Source organism: Eublepharis macularius, chromosome 9, assembly GCF_028583425.1.
Source record: "Eublepharis macularius isolate TG4126 chromosome 9, MPM_Emac_v1.0, whole genome shotgun sequence".
Taxonomy (NCBI): domain Eukaryota; kingdom Metazoa; phylum Chordata; class Lepidosauria; order Squamata; family Eublepharidae; genus Eublepharis; species Eublepharis macularius.
Window position 1 is genome coordinate 4152660 of NC_072798.1, and position 24033 is coordinate 4176692.

General features: G+C 45.1%; 1 protein-coding gene across 1 annotated transcript; it reads right to left on the bottom strand.

Moving 5' to 3' along the window:
• Positions 1 to 865: 865 nt before the first annotated feature.
• On the bottom strand, positions 866 to 23726 carry TMEM209 (transmembrane protein 209). The gene is made up of 15 exons (XM_054987820.1): positions 23634 to 23726; positions 21437 to 21576; positions 20827 to 20885; positions 18323 to 18454; positions 16572 to 16810; positions 15466 to 15670; positions 14803 to 14978; positions 14229 to 14300; positions 13493 to 13589; positions 9893 to 10018; positions 8100 to 8197; positions 6527 to 6641; positions 6184 to 6281; positions 4216 to 4289; positions 866 to 2724 (listed from the first exon to the last, which is right to left on the bottom strand). Exons 2-15 carry the CDS (start codon positions 21571 to 21573, stop codon positions 2670 to 2672), a joined length of 1683 nt encoding a protein of 560 aa, XP_054843795.1. The 5' UTR covers positions 21574 to 21576; positions 23634 to 23726; the 3' UTR covers positions 866 to 2669.
• Positions 23727 to 24033: the final 307 nt, after the last annotated feature.

A 24033-nucleotide genomic window follows, 5' to 3' on the forward strand; every position in this document is an offset into this window, starting at 1 on the left:
AGCGTCAGTGAACGACAAGCCCCTTGCATACTGCAGACAAATACAATGTTTTCAAGGACCTATTTAGTTTCATCTGACTGATTTTGTCCACAACGTGTATGCTATAACATGTGGGATAATACACTGTTTAAGCATTCAACGGAACTCTGTTATAAACTTGATATCCAGCTTTACTGCTTGCCCTACTGTGACTACTCATGCACCCACAAACCCAGTTGCCAACGCACTGCGCGATTTTGTAAGTTATGCTGCAAAATGAGCAAAGCTTGTCCCCCCTCCCCAGCCATCATCCCTCTCACCCCATTACTGTTCCCACTGACAGCTAAGAAATCCAGCCCTGAACCTCGGCCTCTCTTCACATAAGAGAAACTAGGATTTGGCTGGCTGTGGGTGCGGAGGGTGGGGTGGGCCACGTCAATGTGAGGAAAGACAGCAGCTTGGGGGACTAGTAAAGTGGGGAGGGCATGATGTGGAGCTAGGAATGCGATGAGCGCAGGAATGCCAGCAATCAATTGGATTTTTAAGGGCTTGACAATAAAGGAGCACAGACAGAAACCGGGCCCGAGGCACATCTAATCAGCCTACTACACAGCCGCTAGTTTAACAATTCCTTTGGTGCAAGCAACTTTCTAGAAAGCATTCCATGTGCCTACCTCTTGCAGGCAGGCAGAATTTTTGTAATCATTTGAAGGTCATGAAATAATTAACCTCCCTGATATCTTGAGTAGAGTATCTGATTAATGTTACAAGTAATCAGGCAAAAGAAGCAAGGCAGGGGGGAGCTAAAATGCTGAGACTCAACCCCTGGAACTGTGGCATAAAGGCACGCATGTCCAAACCAAACGTTAAGCAGACTTAATCCCTTTAATGACAGAATCAAGATATTAACAAAGGCCTTTAACTCCCCAAGGAGATTGTAGCTTGGATGAGAAATGTGGTCTTCTGTCACAGCGTAGTATATCTAACAGCTCCATCAACCACCCCCCTTCTACCGACTTTCCCAACCTGGTTCCTATAAAATACAGTACAAAGACCCAGTGAAGAGGCAAACATGAGGTTCTGCTTACAAGAATCCCAATTTGGATCATGGCATGACCAGTGGGACGCTTCAGGAAAGGTGTTACAGAACTGGATTTGGGCCTGTTAGCGCTATTCCAGGAGATGTTAAGAAGTGTTATTTTTGGCCCCAGCAAGCCAGGTTAGACCCACAAACAATACAGTTCCGGGCAATAAATTCAGGTTTCGGTACCGAGGGTTATGAAAACATACTTTATAAATTGCTTTCCAGCATCACTCACTAAGCTGGTCACCTTGAACGTGATGTTACAGAACTCGTATGTTGTGCCAGGGGGCATCCCCAACAAAGGAGATGCTTAACTGTAACCAAAGAGCTTGCAGCCCACTTGGAAAGCATCACTGATAAGACGGGAGCAGGGCCTGTTCACTCCAACAGGGTTTTACAACTGATGTTCCTGGAGGGATTCCATGTTCTATTAAGCAAACAAAACATGCCAGAGTTTGCAAAGAAATAGGCGTCCTTCAAGTGTGGCCTCTCCTCTCTGGTCACTCGTGATTTTACCTGAAGAGTAAAAAGTAGTTTTTTTCTTTTTGGGTAACGTGACTCATGAGGCAGCTTTGCTGGAATAATAGCACGATGCCCCAATTTCTACACATTAAGTTCATTCTCTGTAGCCAAAAAGCTGATCTCATGCTCACGCTTTCCAAGCTACGGGCCTCAAGGACCCCCAGTTATTTGCAGTGTAATGCACAGGAAAAGAAAATGCATTCTTTCGGAGATGTGGAAGCCAGTCAAACTGTGCACTTCCCGGAGTCTCATCAAAACCTCAGAATTTGAAAAAAGAAATACGGGTACAAAATCTCAAGAGACCAGAACAGAAGAAACACCACTTTCCAAAGGCCTTGGGCGGGGGGGGGGGGGAGAAAGTATGTTAAAAGTATACTTTGCTTAAAAACAGAGACTATTTTGTAGCAGCCAGATCACTTCAAAATGTTACTGCTGATGTGGCTGCTTGCAAGGGCAATTTGGAATAGAGCAAACCCGCCAACCCTCTTAGCAAGCCAAAGGCACATGGCCTTTGAAGGAGGAGGGTAGCAGCAATTGAGAAGACAACACAGCACCTGAATGCAGCACTCTGGCTTTGTTGTGGGTCTGGGATTTCTGGGACTTTCCACTTCGATGAGCTCATGTGACCGTTCCTCTCCCTTTCAAAAAAGGGGAGGTTACTAAAAATACACGCAGCTACCAGCGGTACACTTGAATTCTCTGGACCCAGTTCAGTAAGATGTTATTCTATGACTCAGCATCATACTTCTGCAACTGTTGCAATTCATGGCGTGCCTGATGTCAAGCAGAAGTGGCACAGACGCAAAACTTCCAACGTCTGCTGTCCAAAAGGGAAATTTTACCCAGCAGAAGTGAGACTCCAAAAGGGAAGCTCACCTCATTCCAGGAGCGATGGACCTTCATCTTCAGCTGGAAATTCTTCAGCTTCAGTGCTAAAAATATTTCACTATGTCCCAAAGACAGTTTTAAAAATTTCTCGCTTAACATCCAAGCCATGTTTTTAAGGCCCCAAGCTGCCAAGTCCTCTTCCCCAACAGGCGGCAGGCATTCACCAGGATTTCTATTGCACCAGCCGGCAAGCACCTTAGTCTCCAAAAATCCACAGAACATTCACGCCAGATAAGCCAAGATTGACCCGTCTGCAAAGGTAAGAGCATACGTTTCATACACTGATACAATGCAGAGATGTACTATCCACAATTAGATCTTAAAAGCCTGTTTAGAAGCCCAACCTTTAAAAAGAAATAATTCAGAAACAAGAAAATCTAAAACTTAAGAAATGAGGCTGGAGGAAAAGCATTTCAAATGCTTACTGTCAGTATCCCTTTTGTGGGAGCTAGTATGGAAGAATTTTTTTAAAAAAATCAGGTTTCTGCAGCGCTGTTTCTTATTCTGAGGTCCCAGTATTATATTTCTAGGATTTTTCCAAAGTTTGCAGGATTTACAAGGAGCATTAAAATGCCACAGTAAGAGGCTAGTGGCACCTTCAAGACTGACAGATTTCCTGTGGCCGAACGTGCCTCGAGAACGTCAGTCCTCAACGCTTTGGCCTGGTGGGCTGATCAAGCCAACAGACGGTTAAGCATCCTGAGCACCCACCAAAATGCTCCCGGGGGTCAGCTGTGGCCCCCACATTGTGATTTGCTCACCCCTTTCAAACATACATCAGTGCCAATAAAGTCACCTTCAGGACACAGCACAGAAGGAGAGCCTTAACGTTTCAGAGCAGGGGCTAGCCTTGGCAGGCTAGGGAGGCAATATTCCACAGCTGCCACGTCAGAAGCAGTGTTGCCTTAATAATAACAATAACAGCAACAATAGGGTAATTATATACCACTCTTCCAGACAGATGAATGCCCCATTCAGAGTAGTGGGTGTTGCTATCCCCACAATACAGCTGGGGATGAGGGGAGTGACTTACCCAAGACCACCTTGGCAGAAGTGGGATTCGAACTAGCAAAGTGCTGATTCACAACCCAACCACTTAACCACTGTACTACAGCAGCTCGCCTCGCACGCAAAGTCGCAGCAGGAGTTTTAGCTGAAACACGACCACTAAGCAGCAACAGAACTTAATTAACCACATTTCCTCCTCCTACTGCTGCGGTCATCGCTTTGCCACCTCTCACTGCACAGCTTTATCCCCCTAGCTACACACAGCTCTCTCCACTCCTTTTGCCCAATTTGCTTCTGGGCCAGCAGAGAACTCTGTTTTCAATGCTCTCTGCTACAAGTTATGTCTGCCCTCACTATTCCTTTATCAGCCTGCAATCTGGATTCTTCCTTGCCCTTCCCTGCCCACCCAAACTAGATGAGCAACCCCATGGAAGAGGACCTTGTCATTTCTTACTCCTTGCAGCACCCAGGCGCCAAATGATAGCACTAAGTCCAACCAGGAAATGGATGCTGATTTCAGAGTAACTTCAGATGTGCCACAACACAAAGACTGGGAAGCAGGGGTGCCTTGCCCAGTCGACCACCCAAGAGGAGAAGTGGAACAACGGTTTCCGACATTACAGGGATGCGGAGAAATGCCAGTGACAAGCACTTTCTGTTCCTCCTCCCCTCCCATCTCAAAAAGGTTACCAAATCTGTACCACGTACAACAGCACAAAGTGCTTCATACCTACCCAAGCATCCCAGACTCTTTTGTTTTGATGATGTACAGGAACATAAGCAAGGTATGGAACATGTTGTTTCTGCCCTGGATGCAGAGACAAGAGAAACAAGACTCTATGAGACAAAGCCACATATTCAGAATTTAGACAGACAAGCTCTATTGCTCCACCTTCCTTTGTTCATTGCTACCACCACTTCTATGCCCCAAGAGCTGTCAAAACACTTTTATCCATTTAACTTCATTTATATCCCACTTTTCTCCCCAATGGGCTGCCAAAGCAGCCTACATCATTCTCTTCTCTTTTATTGTTCCAACACCTCTGTGAGGTAGGTTAGGCTGAGAGTATGTGATTGCCCTAAGGTCACTCAGCCAGTGTCACAGCAGAGTGTCCCCAGCAAGTGTCCCCAAATTCAAACTCAGCTTCCTGGCTAACATTGCGACTCCCTTCACATGCTCCTCCTCGTGTAATTCATCTCTTGTAGCTTAGCTCTAAATCAGGAATGAGTTGTACTGTGCCATAGACCGCAGTCCATCTTTGACCCTTCTTGGTCATATTATAACTTTTTCCTTTGCAGTGTGCAAGTGCAATAGGGACAGACAGGAGGGTGGGAGCAACAACAGAGAATGTGGCATAAGAATGTGAGTGTGAATACCATTCCTGCCCTGCTTGCTGCTGCCATGGCAAGGGTAGGCATTCCACACGCCCCATCAGTAATCAGCCTTTCTAGGTACAAAATGTCCGTCAACTAGTTCATCTAGACAGAGGACCGGTCATCAAAATTTACAGTTCCACCAGGGGCCACAGGGAAGCAAAAGTCCCATAGTTACCTATTTTTATCCCAATGGAGCTCAAAGGGGCAGGCATTGCTCTCCATTTTATCGTCACAACCAGCCTGAGAGGTGGGCAGGCTGAAAGAAAGGGACTGGAACCAAGGTGACCTGGCAAACTTCCATGGCGGAGTAGGGATTTTAATCTGGGTTTCCTCATTATTAGTCCCAACACATTACACCTTACTGGATCTTGCATGAAAAACTGAGATAAATCTTCAAGCTCTGAGCACAAATGTAAGTACGTATAATAGTAAAGAGTCCAGTAGCACCTTTAAGACTTACCAACTTTATTGTAGCATAAGCTTTTGAGAACCACAGTTCTCTTCATCTAATACATCTTACAAAAAGAGCTGTGGCTCTCGAAAGCTTCTGCTACAATAAAGGTGGTTAGTCTTAAAGGTGCTACTGGACCTTTACTATAGAGATTGAGAACCACAGCTCTTTTTATTTATTGTAAGCTTGTAAGCTCTTTATTTATTTATAAGCTTCCAAGAACCACAGATCTCTTCGTCAGATGCAATTTTATTATAGTGTAAGATTTTGAGAACCACAGCTATCTTTGTCAGATGCATCTGCCAATGCATCTGCCGAAGAAAACTGTGATTCTCGAAAGCTTCTGCTACAATAAAGTTGGTTAGTCTTAAAGGTGCTACTGGACTCTTTACTATTTTGCTACTACAGACTAACACGGCTAACTCCTCTGGATGTATAAGTATATGTATGGATCAGTGGCAAGAAAACAGAATGGGGAGACTGCAAGACACCCCCATGGCAAATTTGCCATAGTCTCTGCTGTGCATGGCATAATCCCAAAACACCATTACTCATGAGCAGTTTTACAATCCCAGACAGTCTCTTGTAACACAAGCATCTGGCAAACAAAACAGAAGACCAACACGCTGAGTCCCCGCCATGGATTCACCTTGCAGGGAGGAACTGGCATTTGCAACTCCTTGAGAGACACGGAAGCTCACAAGCGGTCAGCAGATGTCATGAAAATATCCCGCTGCAATCAATCCAAGGCAGGCAGAGTCCCCAGATGGCGCTTGCCGCTGACTTCTTTCTAGCCACTTTCAGTACCATCCGAATCTTGCCAAATTTGCATCCCTGCTCTTGAGATATCAAGGGGATGCCGCAGTATCCCTACCTTGGGAAGATTGTAGACATGCCGCTGGTAAATAAGTTCATAGTGGGGGGGATTGATGCTGCTCTGATAGATGCAAAACAAGTTCTCGTTTGAAATATCTGTGAAAGACAAATTCAAAAGTCGCCTTGATTAAAAGCGGCTGCTTTCACATAAGGCGATGCTTATCGCACAGCCCTTGGGATAGGGCTAGGCACATATAGAAATTGTTATTCAAAGTGTTCTGGGGCAGTGAAGGAAAACCTGCATACATGAAGCATCATGTGCACAATTTCAAACTGTAGTGTGCACCAGAGCCACCAAACAAGGTAAAACCACCGCACCTAACTAATAAAAGAAACATTACCTGGCTTGTCAGGTGTTTGAATGAAATGCTGGGAGGTAAAGGTTTTTCCATCTGGGTATTTTGGATGTGGCGGCAGCCTTGAGTCAAGGTACGTGCAGAACACGTGCATAACAATCTGAAGGAGGAGAAAGACTGCAATTTAGGGCTCACTCAAGATGCCGTAGAAACAAGCTGCCCCCCCAAACACACCTTCAGCCATAGAAATCTTAACACAATCATTTTCAGCACTTTGACAGCGTTACGGTTAGCAGGACCCAATGCGCTCTTTCCAGATAAACTCACAAATCCATGACTGGCTTAGATCAATCTCCCTCTTCCCAAATACAACACCAAAATTCTATGATGAAAAATGATGCTCAAAGTTGGGGGTTATCCATTACTCTGACAGCTGGTTTTATTTTAAAAATAGAACAGTAGCTTTGCAACAAGCACAGCTTCACTCTTTAAACGCACAAGAGTCTGGGCTGGATCCGACCAGCTTTTCCACTGGTGCAGAGGGAGGGCTCCCGCTTGTGGGATTTATACGGACAAAAATCCAGAGGAGTTAGCTGTGTTAAGTCTGTCGTTGCGAAACAGCAGAGTCCAGTAGCACATTTAAGACTAATCAACTTTATTGCATCTGACAAAGAGAGCTGCAGTTCTCGAAAGCTGACGATGCATCTGACGAAGAGTGCTGTGGCCCTGGAAAGCTTATGCTACAATGAAGTTGGTTAGTCTTAAAGGTGCTACTGGACTCTTTGTTATTATGGACAAAAAGGCATGCATAACTGGCACTGCAGTGAGGAAGGAAATTGGGAAAGGCTGCCCTCCCCACCCCCACCTGAAACAGGCCTTGTGAGAGGTACCAGACAGATTCTCTAAATAAATTAAGGAATGGGAAAGATTCTGCAAGACAGGAAAGCACCATGCATGCATCCTAGTTCCCTTTTGCATACGGGGGTTTGATTGTTGGCTCAAATTAAAATGCCGAATACTTTTCCTTGTTGGTTTTGGAGAAAGGAAAAACACTCTGGAATGCCACACCCACCCAGTTTCCTAACCCCATCTGGTTCTGAGAATTCCACACTGCCTTGGCTCCCCCACCCACCCCCGAACAATGGTTTACACAGGGACTTGGATCAATCTCTCTTCACTCACTTAGCAAAAAGAGGAAAAAATCCCCTTGAATGTAGCCAGAATAAAATCAACTCATCACTCTTCCATGTGGTTATCTTGTTGGGCTAGCTTATGTTGAAAAAAGTGTGTTTTTTGAGATGACTACTCTATTTGCTAACATGCAGGGCACATTTACAACACTTGGAATCAATTTTATTCAAGGGATTCAGAGTGTGAGGGATGTAAGCATCAAGGTAAATGGGAAACACCCAGTTCTGCAGTCAACTCAGACGTGGGCAGAACAGCTAATAAGAGCAGCAGACAACCACCACCTGGGAGACTGTCATCTCATTAAAGCTCAAATGCAGAAGGGTAAAATGGGCAGAGTGCAACCCCGACACAACACACACAACACACACACACACACCCATCTTTGCCTGACCATCGAGTCCTCCCCAGTACGCCTCGAAAAACTTACTGCCGAATCCGTGGGTAAGTCTGTATCCCATTTGCGCGCTTTGAAGTCTCCGCCACGATTCCATCGGAACGAGCTCATGCACCCACCTTGAGAAAGCTCTGTGGGTTGGCAGAATTGCATGGCAAATTATTTCTGTGGCCAGATGAGGGGAAGGCCAGGGGTGAAGCAATGATCTCAAATTATGAGCATTGTTGACATCACCTTAGCAGGACAGCAAAATATAAGAGCCAGTGAGGTGTACAATTATTAGTGGACTTGGGCCATGGTCCTGGGAGAGCCAAGTTCAAATCCCCATTTTGGCAAAAGTTCACAGCTGACCCTGGGCCAGTCAGTCCCACCTCACAGGGCTGCTGTGAAGATAAAGTGAGGAAAGGAGAATCATGTACACCAAGAGCCAGTCCTTGATGCTTCCATATCAAACAAGGGGGAAAAAAAGAGATACCAAAGTCAGTTGGGACATAGGTGGAGTACAGGGTCCAAGCCATTACTCTGCCGTAAGGGCCAGTCCTCCTCTCTTAGCCTGGGAGTGAAGATAAAATGGAGGGGAGAAATACGGATGCCACCCTAAGCTTCATGGAGGAAGGGCAGGATAAAAAGCTTCAAGGAGGAAGGGCAGGATAAAAAAATTAGATCAATGATGATATATATAGGGAAAGGTGCTCTTCTATAGCAGGCCATCAACAGCAGAGTGGACAGAGAAAAGGTTTGCTCCCAGTCAGAAAATATTAGAACTCGAGGGCATCCAGTGAACTTGACAGGCAATACATTCTGGACAGAAAAAAGGAAATACTTCTTTGCTCAAAGAGTGACCAAAATACAGAAATTGCTGCCGCAGGGTGTAGTGACGGCTGCAGGCAGATTTATTTATTTTATTCAACTTATACCCCGCCCTTCCCACAAGCGGGCTCAGGGCGGTTTCCTACAAATATACCATTAAAATACAATAAAAACCTATTAACGTATTAACACATTAAAATTCAGGCGCCATCAGACAGACAAGCTACTACAAGAGCATCATAAGCCCCGGCACCACCATGATATAACTCAAGGGCAGCTGCAAAAAGAGGGTGTGGCGGTCAGAAGGGGGACAAAAAGCTGGCCCCTAGTCAAAGGCCTGGTGGAACATTTCCACCTTGCAGGTCCTGCGGAACTGTAAAAGGTCCTGCAGGGCCTCAATCTCCATTGGAAGCGTTTTCTACCAGGCCGGGGCCAGGGCAGAAAAAGCTCTGGCCCTAGTTGAAGCCAGCTGAACGTCCCTCGGGCCAGAGACCACCAGAAGCTGATTATCTGCAGAGCGCAAGACTCTGTGGGGGACATAATGAGAGAGGGGATTAGACAGATTCCTAGAGAAGGGGCCTATCAGCGACCTACTAGCCATGGTGACTAAAGGGAACCTCCATGTTCAGAGGTAGTCAACCTCTGAATACCAGCACCAGGAAGCAACATCTGGGGAAGGCCTCTGCCTCTATACCCTGTTGTTGGCCCTCCAGAGTAACTGGTTGGTTGCTGTGCAAGACGGGATGTGGAATTAGTTGGACCACTGGTCTCTCTCAGCAGGGATCTTCTTATGTTCTTAGAGTTAAAAGACTGGCAACATTTGCCTAGTGAGAAAGTTATCAAGGCGCCACCACATACGTCCCTGGTAATCTATCAGGACTCTGTTGTCTGAAGCTCGTGGCCCTTCCCACTCACCCCCTCCCCAGCACCGGCGGAGACCAAAGTACAAAGCGATCAACACAACAGAAGCAAATGCTGCACGCAAACACTTTCATCCTATGAGATGACCACTTTACCTTTGATCCTTTCAACCAAGTACTCCTGGTTTGGCGTAAGGTCCAGGTACTGCACGATCGTGTTTAAAGTAGGAATGAGCGGCGCTTTCACCAGGGCTGCTTGCTTCAGGCTGCTGATACTGGCATCTGCAGGAACAAGAAGCCAACCCCCTTGACGCGCCGCAAAAGAAAAGCAAGAACAAAATGCAGCAATGGCCGTTCATTCCTTTTTTTTTTTTTAGAAAAATTTTTATTGGGTTAGAATATTATTATTTTTACATTACATTCAATTTTCCCCAAATTTTTCATTTCTAACCCCCTCCCTTTCCCCCCCTTTTGTTGACTTCCAACAGCTTTCCCCCCCTCTGTCCCTTTTCCCTTACTTCTATTAAATTCCTCTATCTAAAACAGATATGCATTCTCCATTATATTAAGCAGTACATCTTTAACTCCTTTACTTACTATACACCCAAACTGTACGTCCTTGGATAAACAATTTATCCCCTTTTCCCATTCTGAATATTTCTATATATCATAAACCTATATATCATAAACCATAAAAATTTCCCACATTTAAATCAAACAAATCAAACAATTTGATTTGTTCTCTATATGTTACTCATTTCATCTTTTTATGGTAATTCTATATAGCTCATCACATAGTCAATCAATTTAACTCTTCTGTACATTCAGTTTGGTGCATATAAATCTTATCAAAGAAAGAAAATATTGTTAGTTACTCAATCCTCATGTTTAAACCTTATCATTAATTATTCTCTATCAATGTTCTATCAATTAACCTATACATATCTATATATATATATCAATCTATTAATCTAACTGCTTATAAGTTCACTTTTCTCTTCCTCCCCCGGTAAAGTCACCCCTCTCTTTTATACTTATATTATACTTCAGTAGTTCTCAAACTGCCACAGTTTTCCTCCCACCTCCCATTTCTTCTCCAGATGTTGTTTCAGCTTCTCCCAGTCCGTGTTAAACTGCCCTGAGTCCAGATCTCTCAATTTTCTCGTCATCTTGTCCATTTCAGCCATATACAGCAATTTGTAGATCCAATCTTCAATAGTTGGCACTTCTTGTACTTTCCATTTTTGCGCATACAAAAGTCTAGCTGCTGCTGTCATATAAAATATCAACGTCCTATGATGGGCTGGAATTCCCTCCATTCCCAAGTTTAGTAGCAGGAGTTCTGGGTTCTTATTTATTTGAAACTGTAAAATTTCACTCATTTCTCTTATTATTTCCCCCCAGTACTGCCTAGCTACCTCACACGACCACCACATGTGGTAGAGGGAGCCCTCATGTTTCTTACATTTCCAGCATTTATTAGAAGTATTCAAGTTCCCTAGCGCAATCTTCTTTGGTGTCATGTACCAACGATAAATCATTTTGTAAATGTTCTCTTTAATATTAGTACATGTCGTTATCTTCATTGTAGTTTTCCACAAGTATTCCCATGCCTCCATTGTTATTTCTTTATTAAAATTTATAGCCCATTTCACCATCTGTGTTTTAACTGTCTCGTCCTCAGTATACCATTTCAGCAGTACTTGGTATACCTTGGATATTCTTTTCTTATCTTCTTTAAGAAGGGTCTGCTCTAGTTCCGAGTTCTCTGTTCGTATGCCCCGTTTTGCAGAGTCCGAATTGTATAAGTCTCTGATCTGCCTATACTGGAACCAATCATAGTTAGGTGATAGTTCCTCTTGCGTCTTTATTCTAAGTTTAGATACTTCAATTTTAGTTATTTCTTTGTACGTTAAGCATTGTTGTTCATTATCAACAGCTCTCGGGTCTATCACCTCATATGGAACCACCCACAAGGGGGTTCCTTCATGTAGATAAATTCTGTACTTCTTCCAGATTGTATATAAACTTCTCCTTACAAAATGATGCAGGAACATCGAGTTGACCTTCACTTTGTCATGCCATAGGTATGCGTGCCATCCAAAAATTTTTTTATATCCCTCTAGGGCTAATAGTTTCTTATTCTTTAATGTCATCCACTCTTTTAGCCAAACTAGGCAGATTGCATCATGATAAAGTCTCAGGTTGGGCAGTTGCATTCCGCCTCTTTCCTTTGCATCTTGTAAAACTTTTACTTTCACTCGAGGCTTCTTGCCTGCCCAAACAAAATCTGATATTTTCCTCTGCCATTTTTCAAATTGTTTAGAGTCTCTGATGATTGGTATTGTCTGTAGCAAAAACATTACTCTTGGTAACACATTCATCTTAACTGCTGCAATCCTGCCCAGCCATGACAAGTTCAATCTATTCCATTTGATCAAGTCTCTCTCTATCTGAATCCATAATTTTTCATAATTATTCTTGAACAAATCTATATTTTTTGCAGTCAGCTCAACTCCCAAATATTTCACCTTACTAGTTACTTCACAATCCGTTGTTTCCATTAACAATTGTTGTTTCTGCTTAGTCATGTTTTTGCATAGTATCTTTGACTTCTTTTTGTTAATGAAGAAACCTGCCAAGTCTCCAAACTCCTTAATCTTATCTATCACTTTTGGCATGTTCTCCAGTGGGTCTTCTACAATTAACATTATGTCATCTGCAAATGCTCTGACCTTATATGAATAGTCCTTTATTTTTATTCCTCGTATTTCCTCGTCTTGTCGTATTTGTATCATCAGAATCTCCAATACTAAAATGAACAGCAATGGAGATAACGGGCAACCTTGTCTTGTTCCTTTACTAATCGTCAATTTCTTGGTCAGTTCATCATTCACCATGGCCGTTCATTCCCTTGGCCTGCAAGCTTCGGTGGCTGAAGTACGCAAATTTATTTGCTCTGGGTCACAGCAGGCCACTACCATCAGACTCCTAGGGCAGGAGCCAAAATGAATCGGCCGTAATGGTGCTGATCATATATGGTTTTCAAGTGGTAAACAGTATAGTTAAACGGCAGAGCAACTGTTCTTTAGTGGCAGAAGAACAAGAAAAGCAACTGAGATCATAAATAGAAAAGAGTCCAGTAGCACCTTTAAGACTAACCAACTTTACTGTAGCATAAGCTTTCGAGAACCACAGTTCTCTTCGTCAGATGCATAAGATCATAAATGGAATCCTCAACAGATCTGCTTCCTGGCACCTCTTGGCAAAGGCACAATAGGATCGGCAGCAGTCACTAGCCAATCAGAAAAAGAATGTGAGAAGGCGGCTGAAATAGAGTCACTGGGTCATTCCTTCTTGGCAAGATTGCCACCAAGGGCTCAAAGCTCCTGAATGAATTACTCCTGGTCTAAGTACTGGATCACTCCCCTGAACTCTTATAAGATTATCTCAAAATGCTGCTGCTCGTTTTAAATCCAGGTACTTAACCCGGAACAAAAGAGCCAGCATGGGACAGTGGTTAGAGCATCAGAACTGAATCTGGGAGACCCAGATTCGAATCCAGCCTCTGCAATGAAAGCTTGCGGGGTGACCTGAGGCCAGTGGCACCCTCACAGCCTAACCTACCTCACAGGGTTGTTGGGAGGATAAACAAGAGAACAGAACTATGTAAGCCACTTTGGTTCCCACTGGAGAGAACAGTGGGGTATAAATTAAGTAAATAAAACAAATTACAGCACATTGAACTTATCATACCTCCAATTTGTAGCTCTGGACAGCCCATCCTTCTCAGCTGAGTGCTCACAGACTCAGTTTCTTGAACCAGGGGCACTAAAATGGTCTCATTAATCCACTAGGGCCAGGCAGGACAGGGAAGAGTACAGAAGTGGGAGGGGAAAAAAAACACAGGAAGTTAAAGCAGCAGCCCCAAACTTGAAATTACCGAACCCACACCAAGGAGGAATCACAGAGAGAAAAAGAGAATCTCCTGGATTTTCATGGTGCTTTTTAATAAGCCAACATACAGACTGATACACTTTATGGAACCACTTGTTAAAGATGAAGTCAGGAAGAACTGGGCCATACAAATCGACCCACTGCTGCCTCCGAGTGAGTGTGGGAGGCAATGACAATTCCCAAGCGAACAGCACAACGTTTAGAACGCTACCTCCACCTTAGCTCAGAAAATAAAAAGGGAAGCTTGTGTGTGGGAGGATGCAAGTCACTTCCTCTGGTTCCAAAGAGCCCAGAGCAGCACGCAGGAGTGGACTGGCCATTAAAGCCATCAAGGAAGTCCAGGTTGGTGGATGACTGAGGGGGACACCCTGACCCCGCAGACGGTGGGTCGGCCGCAGGCACCACGACTGAGCGCTAACAGCCCCCCCCCCCCCGCCCTAAGGCAGACAGGCATAATCTGGCATAATGATCAAGTTGGACAAGCTGCCCCTCGCCTGGCCCTTCTTTTTTTCCTACCCCACCCTCAATTACTCACATTTCTGAACTTGGCCGTCCAGGAGTCCATGTGATCGAGTAGCTGTCTGCTCATTGAAACTCTGGCCCAAACCTGCACAAGAAAGCAAAAGAGCTCAGAAACAAGTCGGGAATTCCGCATTGTGCCAACACGCCGCCAAATATTTGTCAGACTGTGGCTTGCTAAAAGTTGCAACTCAGACTACCCCTTGCAATGAGACAAAAGTCCATCGATTTCAAAAGGCTTTACTGACGATAAACAACCATTAGAAGTACACATTCCAAGACCCAAGGATCTTGGCTGAGCTTGAAAATTGTTACGAATGCCAGGCAAAAGCTGAGGTACAGAATAGCAGTTCCCTGCAGGCCCCATCCTCCCCCTCAGTTCTCAAAACCAATCAGCCTGCAGGTGAGAAAGTGAAAGTTTCTCAAGGGTGTTGGAAAAGCAGATATATATAGACATAACATTCCTCTTCTCTCTGTAAGCCTCCAGCGGAAGGCCTGCCACCTGCAAAAGAAACACTTAACATACAGACAGGATTAAAATGGAGTCTCTTTGGCTTAAACACAATCAGAACCTGACATTATTAACTCACCTCTTCAGCAGCCTGCTTGGAACTCAGATCGGCTTCATCTTTGTGGGCTGAGGGAGCTTGAGACCTGCATGCCGGCTGGTACTGGAATTTCCTGAGCATCTGTGCGTAGTCCGCCATGGACCGGCTGTAGTTCCAGAAGGTCGGACTGCTAGACGGAGAGCTGGAATCTGAGCTACCTGTAATGACCCAATAAACAAGGACGCAGGCAATGGAAACTGAATAGCTCAGAAAGATGACTCGGCAGGGATGGAGACTAAACACTACGCTACTAGGTACAGTCTGCTGATGTAGATATGTGCCTATTAGCAAGTTTCCGTGCTGCTAAGCAGGCCATGGAAATTAATTATGCTATGTTTCAGATCGATTTCATCTCTGTGCTCAGCTTTATGCTTGTTTAAAATTTTTCTGCTACCAATTTCTATTTTATCTGTTTCCCTGAATGTCCTCCCTGTTGTTCTTTATTGTACTTGCTCAGTGAACGTCCTAGCTGTCGATTATATTGTATTTTCACTTGCATTGTTGTAATCTGCCTTGGATCGCTCTGAGAAAGGCGGACAATAAATAAACAAACAACAACAACAGCTGCAAAATTCAGGCATTGGTTGTCCCCATCTCACCACAGAACCCAGTTTTTTTTTTTAAACGCAAAATGGAGTTGGTTACCCAGCTGAACTCTATGCTGTTTCTCTTCCTCGCTTCGGAGGAAGCTCTCTAGCGACTTGAGGTCTGTCATGTAGTCTTCCTTGCCAGTTGGTGAGTTATAGACAGTTGGTGATGAACGGTACCGAGACCTCATTCCGCTGGTATCCACTGGGCCGATGCTGGTGGGGTATGGCGAAGGACCTGGAGAAGGGCTGAAAGATGGTACCTGGGTGGAAGGAAAGGAATAACTAGCATCGTAATGGTGGGGGTTAAAAGTCTGGCTATTCATAAGACAAGCAACTCTCTTGAATTATACTCGATTGCTTGGAAAATGAAATCCTGCTCTCAAGTCATAGTTGAATTATGGCAACTTCTGGTGGGGTTTTCATCGCAAGAGACTAATAGAGATGGTTTGCCATGGCCTGTCTCTGCGATCCTGGTCTTCACTGCAGGTCTCCCATCCAATTACTAACCAAGGCCAACCCTGCTTAGCTTCTGAGATCTGACAAGATCCGGCTCTCTTAAATTTTATTTGCTGTTTAATTTGACAGCCAGTGTGGTGCAGCGGTTAGACTGCCAGACAAGGAGCTGAAAAACCTCCCCCCTTCTGCAGTGGGTGACCTTGGGCCCATCACACACTCTTAGCCTCTCCTATCTCACAAGGCTGTCGCGAGGATAAAATGTTGAGGACGGATAAAATGGAAGAATGGTGTAAGACACTTTGCTTCCCCGTTGGGGAGACACATGGGATACAAATGAAGTAAAAGAAAGACTTTGCATTAACATAACAGTAATTTCTATTCATGCCTGACAGATCGTAGGAAAATGAAAAGGGACAGAAGGTACAAATTCTGCCTGTGCATTGCAAAGTAATATGTTCGTGCCATTCAAGGCACCGTGCTCTTAAATACTGATCACGAGTCAGAGATGAAACAATTAAGATTATGAACTGAAAGTCTGCCGTTCAGACCTCAACCAAGCCCTGAATGCAGTAGATAACCTAAACAAGTTACTCTTTGCAGCCTCAGCCCTGCCCCATCCCATCTGCAAATTGGGTATAAGGCATACAACCTCCCCAGAAGGCAAGTAAGTGTAAAAATCAACAAAAGACTGAGAAAACGCCTTACCTTATTGTAGCTGCTGCCTGGAGAATAGCTCACTGAAGCGCCAAAGGAGCCGCTTCCACCTGACAGGGCCTGAAGCTGAGGGCTGTAGCTGGACATGCAGCCGGCAGCAAATTTGGGGCTGGCACTAGGCGAGCGGGAAGGGCTGTAACTCAGCACACTTTGGCCTTGGATGGGAGAGGAGGGTGTGGAAGGAGGTGTTCTCTTCGGCACCAGCTCATGCGGTGGAGTTGTCTGGACCACTAAAATTAGAACACAAACTGGAAAGACTGGCAAGACAAGAGGCACCACCCGAATCTGGGGAACTGAGCCGTTTATTCAGACTGCAGCTCAGAGACAAAAACTGAAAGCATGGTTAAATCCCATGTCAATGAGTTGTTTTGAAAGGAAACATACAAAGCTGTCTTATACTGAATCAGACTGTCAGTGTCAGTATCTTCTACTCTGCTAGGCAGAAGCTCTCCAGGGCCACAGGCAGGCCTTTCACAACATCTCCTGCCTGGTCCTTTTAACAGAACTGGACCTGGGACCTTCTGCATGCAGAAGAGATGAGCCTCTGAGCCCACTCCTGTTGCGCTTCCCCGCTTCTCCTTAAAAGCCTTAAAAGCGAACACATCATCAGTGCTTCCTCTTCCCTGCTACCTCAGCCTTCTCCACCAGCATAAACCCATACAAGGATCAACAAACCGGCATCCAAGACCTGCATTGTGCGTCTACACACCACCCATACCAGTCAGAGGATCCCAGAAGCTTGGCAGACACCTTTGCAGCCTATAAAGGTGGGCACATCATCAGGGCAGCCTATGAGGTGTATCATTCCCTCTAATAAACAGGTATAGATCTGACCATTCCGGTAATGTTTAGACTACAAACCTGAACTGCTATAATAGGCAACTCTTGTTCATTCGGTGATGTGCTTATTCAAGAAAGCGCCATCGCAACACTACACTTCTTAGTCCTTTTCTGGCTGAGAGCTATGACAGTTTAGTTAGTAGCTAATAAATGGCTGGTGTAGGTGAGTCGCTGATGCTCCTTGGCCACTGCTGGGCAATAAGATGGAGGCTGAATATTTGATGCTGACATTGACCACAGCATGTGTCCTATTATTTGCATCATTAAGCACCATGAGACATCAGAAACTATTTCTTCATGGACTTGCTCCCCTGGCTTCTTACAACCAACATTGTACCCTATCTTAAGTACTTTGTCATCTGACGAAGAGAACTATGATTCTCAAAAGCTTATGCTACGGTCAAGTTGGTTAGTCTTAAAGGTGCTACTGGTCTCTTTTCTACTTAAGTACTTTGTGGCTGGAAAGTCATTTGCTTTGCCTTCTCATCCCCACCGTTTATTCAGTATTTGCTCGGCCGCACCACAAGAAGTGATTAAAACATGGAATTCGCTGCCAGAGGCTGTAGCGATGGCCGCAGGCATGGACAGCTTTAAAAGGGGATGAGACAGATTCGTGGAGGAGAGGTTTATTAGTGGCTACTAGTCACAGCAACTAAAGGGAGCCTCCACAATCAGAGGTGGCGTACCTCTGAATACCAGCACAGGGGGAAGGCAACCTCAGGGGGAAGGCTTTGTTCTCTGTGCCCAGTTATTGGCCCTGCATAGTAACATGTTGGCCAGTGTGTGAGACAGGATGCAGGAATGGATGGACCACTGGTCTGATCCCGTACGGCTCTCCTTATGTTCTAAACATTTGGGATGATCAGAGATCTGCATTACAGATACCGTGAAAGCGCACCTACCCGCATTCTGCAGTCCAAGGAGGGACTGCTGCCCAGGACTCACGACCAGGCTGGTTGGGGCCACGGTGTATTTGAAGTATCTCCAGAAATCAAACAAGGCATTGAGGCTGAAGAGGGATGCAAGGGCAAGCTCTGGAGCAAGAGATAAGATGACACCGGTTTACAAAACGTTACAAAAGAAATCACACACTCAACTACTCTGAGATTTTTTCGTGCTTAAGAGTCCAGATATCAAATGGTCTAGAGATCAACTCACACCTTTTTTTTACTGTGAGATCAAATGAGCAAAAGTCTGATTATACAAGACACTAAATACAAGTTGCATTTAACGTGCGACTGCACTCACCTTCAAAATGGTGTGCAACGGGGGAAATGGGCTACAGAGTCCACATGCAGAGGGACGAGAGGCTTTTATGGTCCTAGCTTTCCACCCAGCACACCTTTGCAGTGAGAAAAGGGCTGTGTGTGTGTGTGCTGTTTGTATTACTGCTGGAAACAAGCGTCCGCCCAGGAGAAGCGTGGAATAGGCGGTAGGAGACACCTGCCTCCCATAGCAAAAAGCACGGTGGGTGGAAGACAAGGACGGATGAAGCCTCTTCTGCCTCCTTGTATGCACTCCAGAGACCACTGGGGTTTCCCCCAACTCACATTTAGCACCTTGTATTATTAGACCCTAAGCGATACAACGGCTGGATAAACGATCCACTCAGTAGGGGTCTTTCTCCTCTTGGTTCTCAGGATACACATCCTGTTTGAGTGACCATTGCCTGCATGTGACAAAGTGGGCTGTCTTCCAGAAACGTTCATGTCACAATATATTTGTTAGTCTTTAAGGCACTGTGAGACTTGTCTGTCTTCAGATCACCTGCCAAACAGCCGTTGCACACAACAACACCCCTTTGTTCCCTCACTATCAATAAGATATTCAAGGGCAAGTTACCACAAAGGTTGCTCTGAATTTCCCGAAGGGGCGAAAAGATAACAAGGGTTGTGAATAAATAAAGCTCTTGTATACTGTTAAAACACAGTGTTGTTCCAGACATCTGAAAACAATATTTTGGTCAAACACAATTTCTTTTTTTAAAAAATCGCTGTTTACATAAAAACAGAGCTATTATGTAATATTCCTGTTTGTGGTTGAAATTCAATAATAAGGTTTAATGCAGCAAATGTTTCAAGAAAGCTAACCTTTTAAAGTATCTATTCCGCAAGTCAAGCCCAGACGCCGAAACGGAGGCATGTTGCTGCATCTTCATACTTACTCTTTGCAACCAGAACAGTCAGACCCCCTTTGTACTTTACAAGAATTGTTAACTGCTCACCTAAACAACCAAATCTCGGAAAGATGGGGCGGACACAAACTGGGAAGCTAATTTACTGCAAGCCTTGCACTCATAGCTACATTTTCCATTTTGACTTCCCTTCCTTATATGTTCCTCTCTTCAAGAGTTTCAAACCAGGTTATTGAGCCGATTTGCAAACACGGATGAAGAGGGGCCGGTTTTGAATTACCCATGCTAAGAGTTCACATGTATGTAGCACTAAACTCCTGTTAAGGCAAACAAGGGATCTGTCCAAGGGAGTTGACAGGAGAGAGAGTGCACCCGACAGGTAGCTCCTGCTTTGCAAGCTATTGTTTGCATGGAATCCGCACTGGACTATATTATCTAGACCAGATCCAAGTGAGTTGGCTGGACAGCGAGTGCCTAGACAGTAAGGTAGTTTAACATCCCTCTCAGCTGATCAGAGCGCTACCTTCATATGTTTTTAATCAATCACAAAAGTACACACACACAAACGTGTCTATGGGACCGCCTCCCTCCGCATGTCCCTCCACGGCAGCTTCGCACACCTGAACAGGATCTCTTGCAGGTGCCAGCCTGTACATGGGAGAAATCAACAGCAACCGTACATGGGCTTACTCTGTGGTGGCCCCTACCCTATGGAACAGCCTGCTTGAGGAGGTCGGGAGAGCCCCCACCCTCCTGGCTTTCCATAAACAATGCAAAACTGAATTATTCAAAAAGGCCTTTTTTCAGCTAAGAGGGCGATATTGTAGGAAAGGGGTCCCAGATGTTTCGCTAATGAGTTAGGAACCATAGACTTCACCACTATGTTGCCTTACATATTATCTGTTGCTTTAAATATGTACTCCTATATACTACCTGTGCTTTATGTTGTTTAAGTCCTAGAATTGATTGTGTTGTTTCAGCAATTCCTCAACCCCATACTGTATCCTTGCTAATACTATGTCTTTGTAAACTTATATCATTTACCCTATGACATTGTTTATGGAAATGTTCTCGACACGGTATGGAAATACCTGCCCTTGTCCTTGCCACTGATTGTACTAATCTCACGCTATGTAATTCGCCTTGAGTCTCAGTGAGAAAGGCGGAATATAAATGACATAATAAATAAATAAATATTCAGTCACACACACACACATTTACATGGGAGCTTTTGCAGGCTATATCTCTTGGTGGTTGATACAAAGCACTTACCAATATACCACAGTAACCAGCCAGAAATGTTATAATAGGAACTTAAAAGTTTCCCGGACCTAGAAAAATGGAAGGAGGAGCCAAAAGTCATCCACAAGCCCACAATGGTATGAAAGCAACACTAGCAATTCCTTAAAAATGTCCACATCACCCTGTCTTTTAAATGCAATAGAGACACAATCATTTCGCTCAAGAAGAATGGTGTGGTTCAGCAGAATCAAATCTGAACCCGGGGCTCCCATGTTCAAAGTCTCACTGCCCAAGTTCTTGTCACACATCTTATGCCCAATCTGCCTCCCATTCAGCTGTCTCCATCCTAAACCCAACCTTCCAAGAGAACAGTAAATCTTCTTTATTCCACAATACTTGACTTTTTGAACAGCACACATGTTCAAAAAAAGCTTGTGTACATTTACTCAACAGTTAGCACAACAATCCTTCGTGGCAGGCTGGAATTCTTCTCACCCGTACTGCAAACTAGAAAGAGGGGCTGGGGACACGAAAGCATCTTGGCGAAGATGTTTTTGAATGGGGCCCATTTCAGACCGGCTTAACCACTGCACATCTCCAACTTGAATTAAAGATCTCATCCAGGTAGAGAATTTCTTACATTTCAGTGTAAATCATGCCAGCAACTGACAGGTTCAGAAGGCCCCAGGCTAAGACCACTTTCTTTGCTTCGGTCTCCTTTCTCATCTTGATGGTTCTGTCAATGAGAGAAGCGGTAGGACTTGGTTCCCCCTGCATGTTCTAGTAAGAGCAGAAAAGGAGACAATATAATTTCTCTTGCATTAAGTAACACACGCAATCTTCTAATGCCATATTAATCAAAAAGCTTCATCTTGACGTTTCATTTCTTAGCAAGAGTTTCAACCATACTTTTATGAGTACTTTCTGGAAGCAATCCTAAGCAGGTCTACTCAGTAGTAAGTCCCATTTTGTTCAATAGGACTTCTGCTGCAATCTTAAGGACAATTAAATAGAAGTATGTCACCTATAAATAATGTCAGTCACAACAATTATGTGTTTTGGTGATCTAGATATAGGTACTCAAAAGGAAGCATTTACTTATCTTAGGCATGGACTATGTAGCAACAGAATATGGCAATAAGGTGGGGGCAAAACGGACTGGGCTTTACTACTTTGGACTGCAGGAAAAAGATGATATTCTTCAAAGTATTAGTATACTAATAATTCTCGAGCACAGCAAATGAAGGGCTAGACTAGCACAGCAAGTGAGCCACTTTGAGCAAGTGAGCCAGTTTGGTGTAGTGGTTAAGAACGTGGGACTCTAATCTGGAGAGTCGGTTTTGATTCCCCACTCCTCCCCTTGAAGCCAGCTGGGTGACCTTGGGCTAGTCACAGTTCTCTGGAGCTCTCTCAACCCCACCCACCTCATAGGGTGATTGTTGTTGTGGGGATAATAATGACATACTTTGTAAACCGCTCTGAGTGGGCATTAAGTTGCCCTGAAGGACGGTATATAAATTGAATGTCATTATGAACACTGAGTGGGGGGATTTGAACCTGGAACCTCCCAGATCCCAGTCTGACACTCTTTGCTTTACCAGGCCTCTCCTCCAGATGTGCTCCTTTTTATTTGTAGGGAGTTTTTACACAGGGGGCATTAAAAACATGACTCCTGCACCTGCAGTTCTGAAGCTGCACAGCCCACTCTACAGCCTCATTTTGCTGCATCAACTTGAAAAGTCACAGATATGCTCCAAGAACAACATCCCATAAACAGAATTCAGGGGAACCCCTCCTCATTTTTAGCTGAAATACCCAGTATGCAGCCGCCAAATACACACAGCTTTGCTGAAGGGGATTTTACCAAGGGCACTTGCCCCTGAATTCCCATTCACCCCGTGACTGGGTGGACACAACTATCAGCTGCTATCTCTCAAACTCACCTACTCCTCAGGACTGGTGTGAGGACAAAACAGAACAAATAATCTTGGCGCTCCTAGCTCAGCACTGTCTACTCTCAACTCCCCTAAGACTCAGGGGGGAAAAAGCATCTCTAAGCTCTGCTGTCCAAGATCCCTTTTTAGCTAGAGGTGCTAGGGACAGAGCATAGGACTTGGGGGCCACGAAGCACAGGGTCTACCCTTATTAACCACCACCACCACCACACCTTATATACTGCTCTTCTAGCCAATTAGCACCCCACTCAGAGCAGAAAACACCACTGAGCTCAAGACTCGCCTTCAAAAGTCATGCATACCCATGCAGCTGCCTGAGACGGACTGTGGTTCCATGTAGCCCACTACTCGGCATACCACCACTAGGTATCTACATTGAGCCCCCCGAACAACCACCTTTATTTACCTACCTACACTTTTTTATCCAGCCCTTCCTTCAAGGGAGGCATAAATAGCTCTCCCCCATTTTACTCTTACAGCCTTGTATGGGGGGGGGGCATCAGGGTGTGAGGTTGCCAACCTCCAAGCACGGCCTGGGGATCTCCTCAAATTACAGCTAGGTTTTAGGAAACACAATTCCCTTGGAGAAAGTGGCTGTTCCAGGTCTCTATGGCATCCTATCCTACTGAGCTCCCTCTGCGGCCTCCACCCCCAAATCTCCTGGAACTTCCCAACCCGGAGTTCGCAAGCGAGAGCCTCACAGCCTCCCAACGAGCTTTACGGTTGGGCAGAAATCTAAACCCGAGTCTCCCCACCTCTAACCTGACACTAACCCTTACCCAACGCACAGAGAAGGGGAACTGACCCCTCTCTTCCCCGTAGGGCCTAGCAGATGTGGGACAGAGAAAAGGAGCCACCTCTTCCCCTTTCCCCTTGGCTTACAGCGTTTCCACACGACCTCCAGGACACGTGTAGCTTCTCTTCACCGGCTCCCAGAAGCCTGCGCGCGCAGCCAGCCGACTCTCCCCCACCGACTCCTCGCGCTAACTTCCGGCACTGCGCTTGCGCAACGGGTTTTTTTTTTAACCTTCACTAAAGGAAGGAAGTGCTATTGGGGGAACAGAAGGGGCGGCAGTTGTTGCCAAGGCGACGAGGTTCGGGGCGGTTCTCTGAGGCTCCTTGGGTCCCGCCCCTGTTTCTCGTCTCGTCGCGGGAAGCCACGCCCCTTCTCCGCCCTCTCCAAGCCGGCTCTGAATTTCTGGCGGGAGAAAAGTTGAAGCGGCAGTTACCTGCGCATGCGCACTTGAGAAGACGCCTTCTGCACTCTTTTTTTTACTTATTT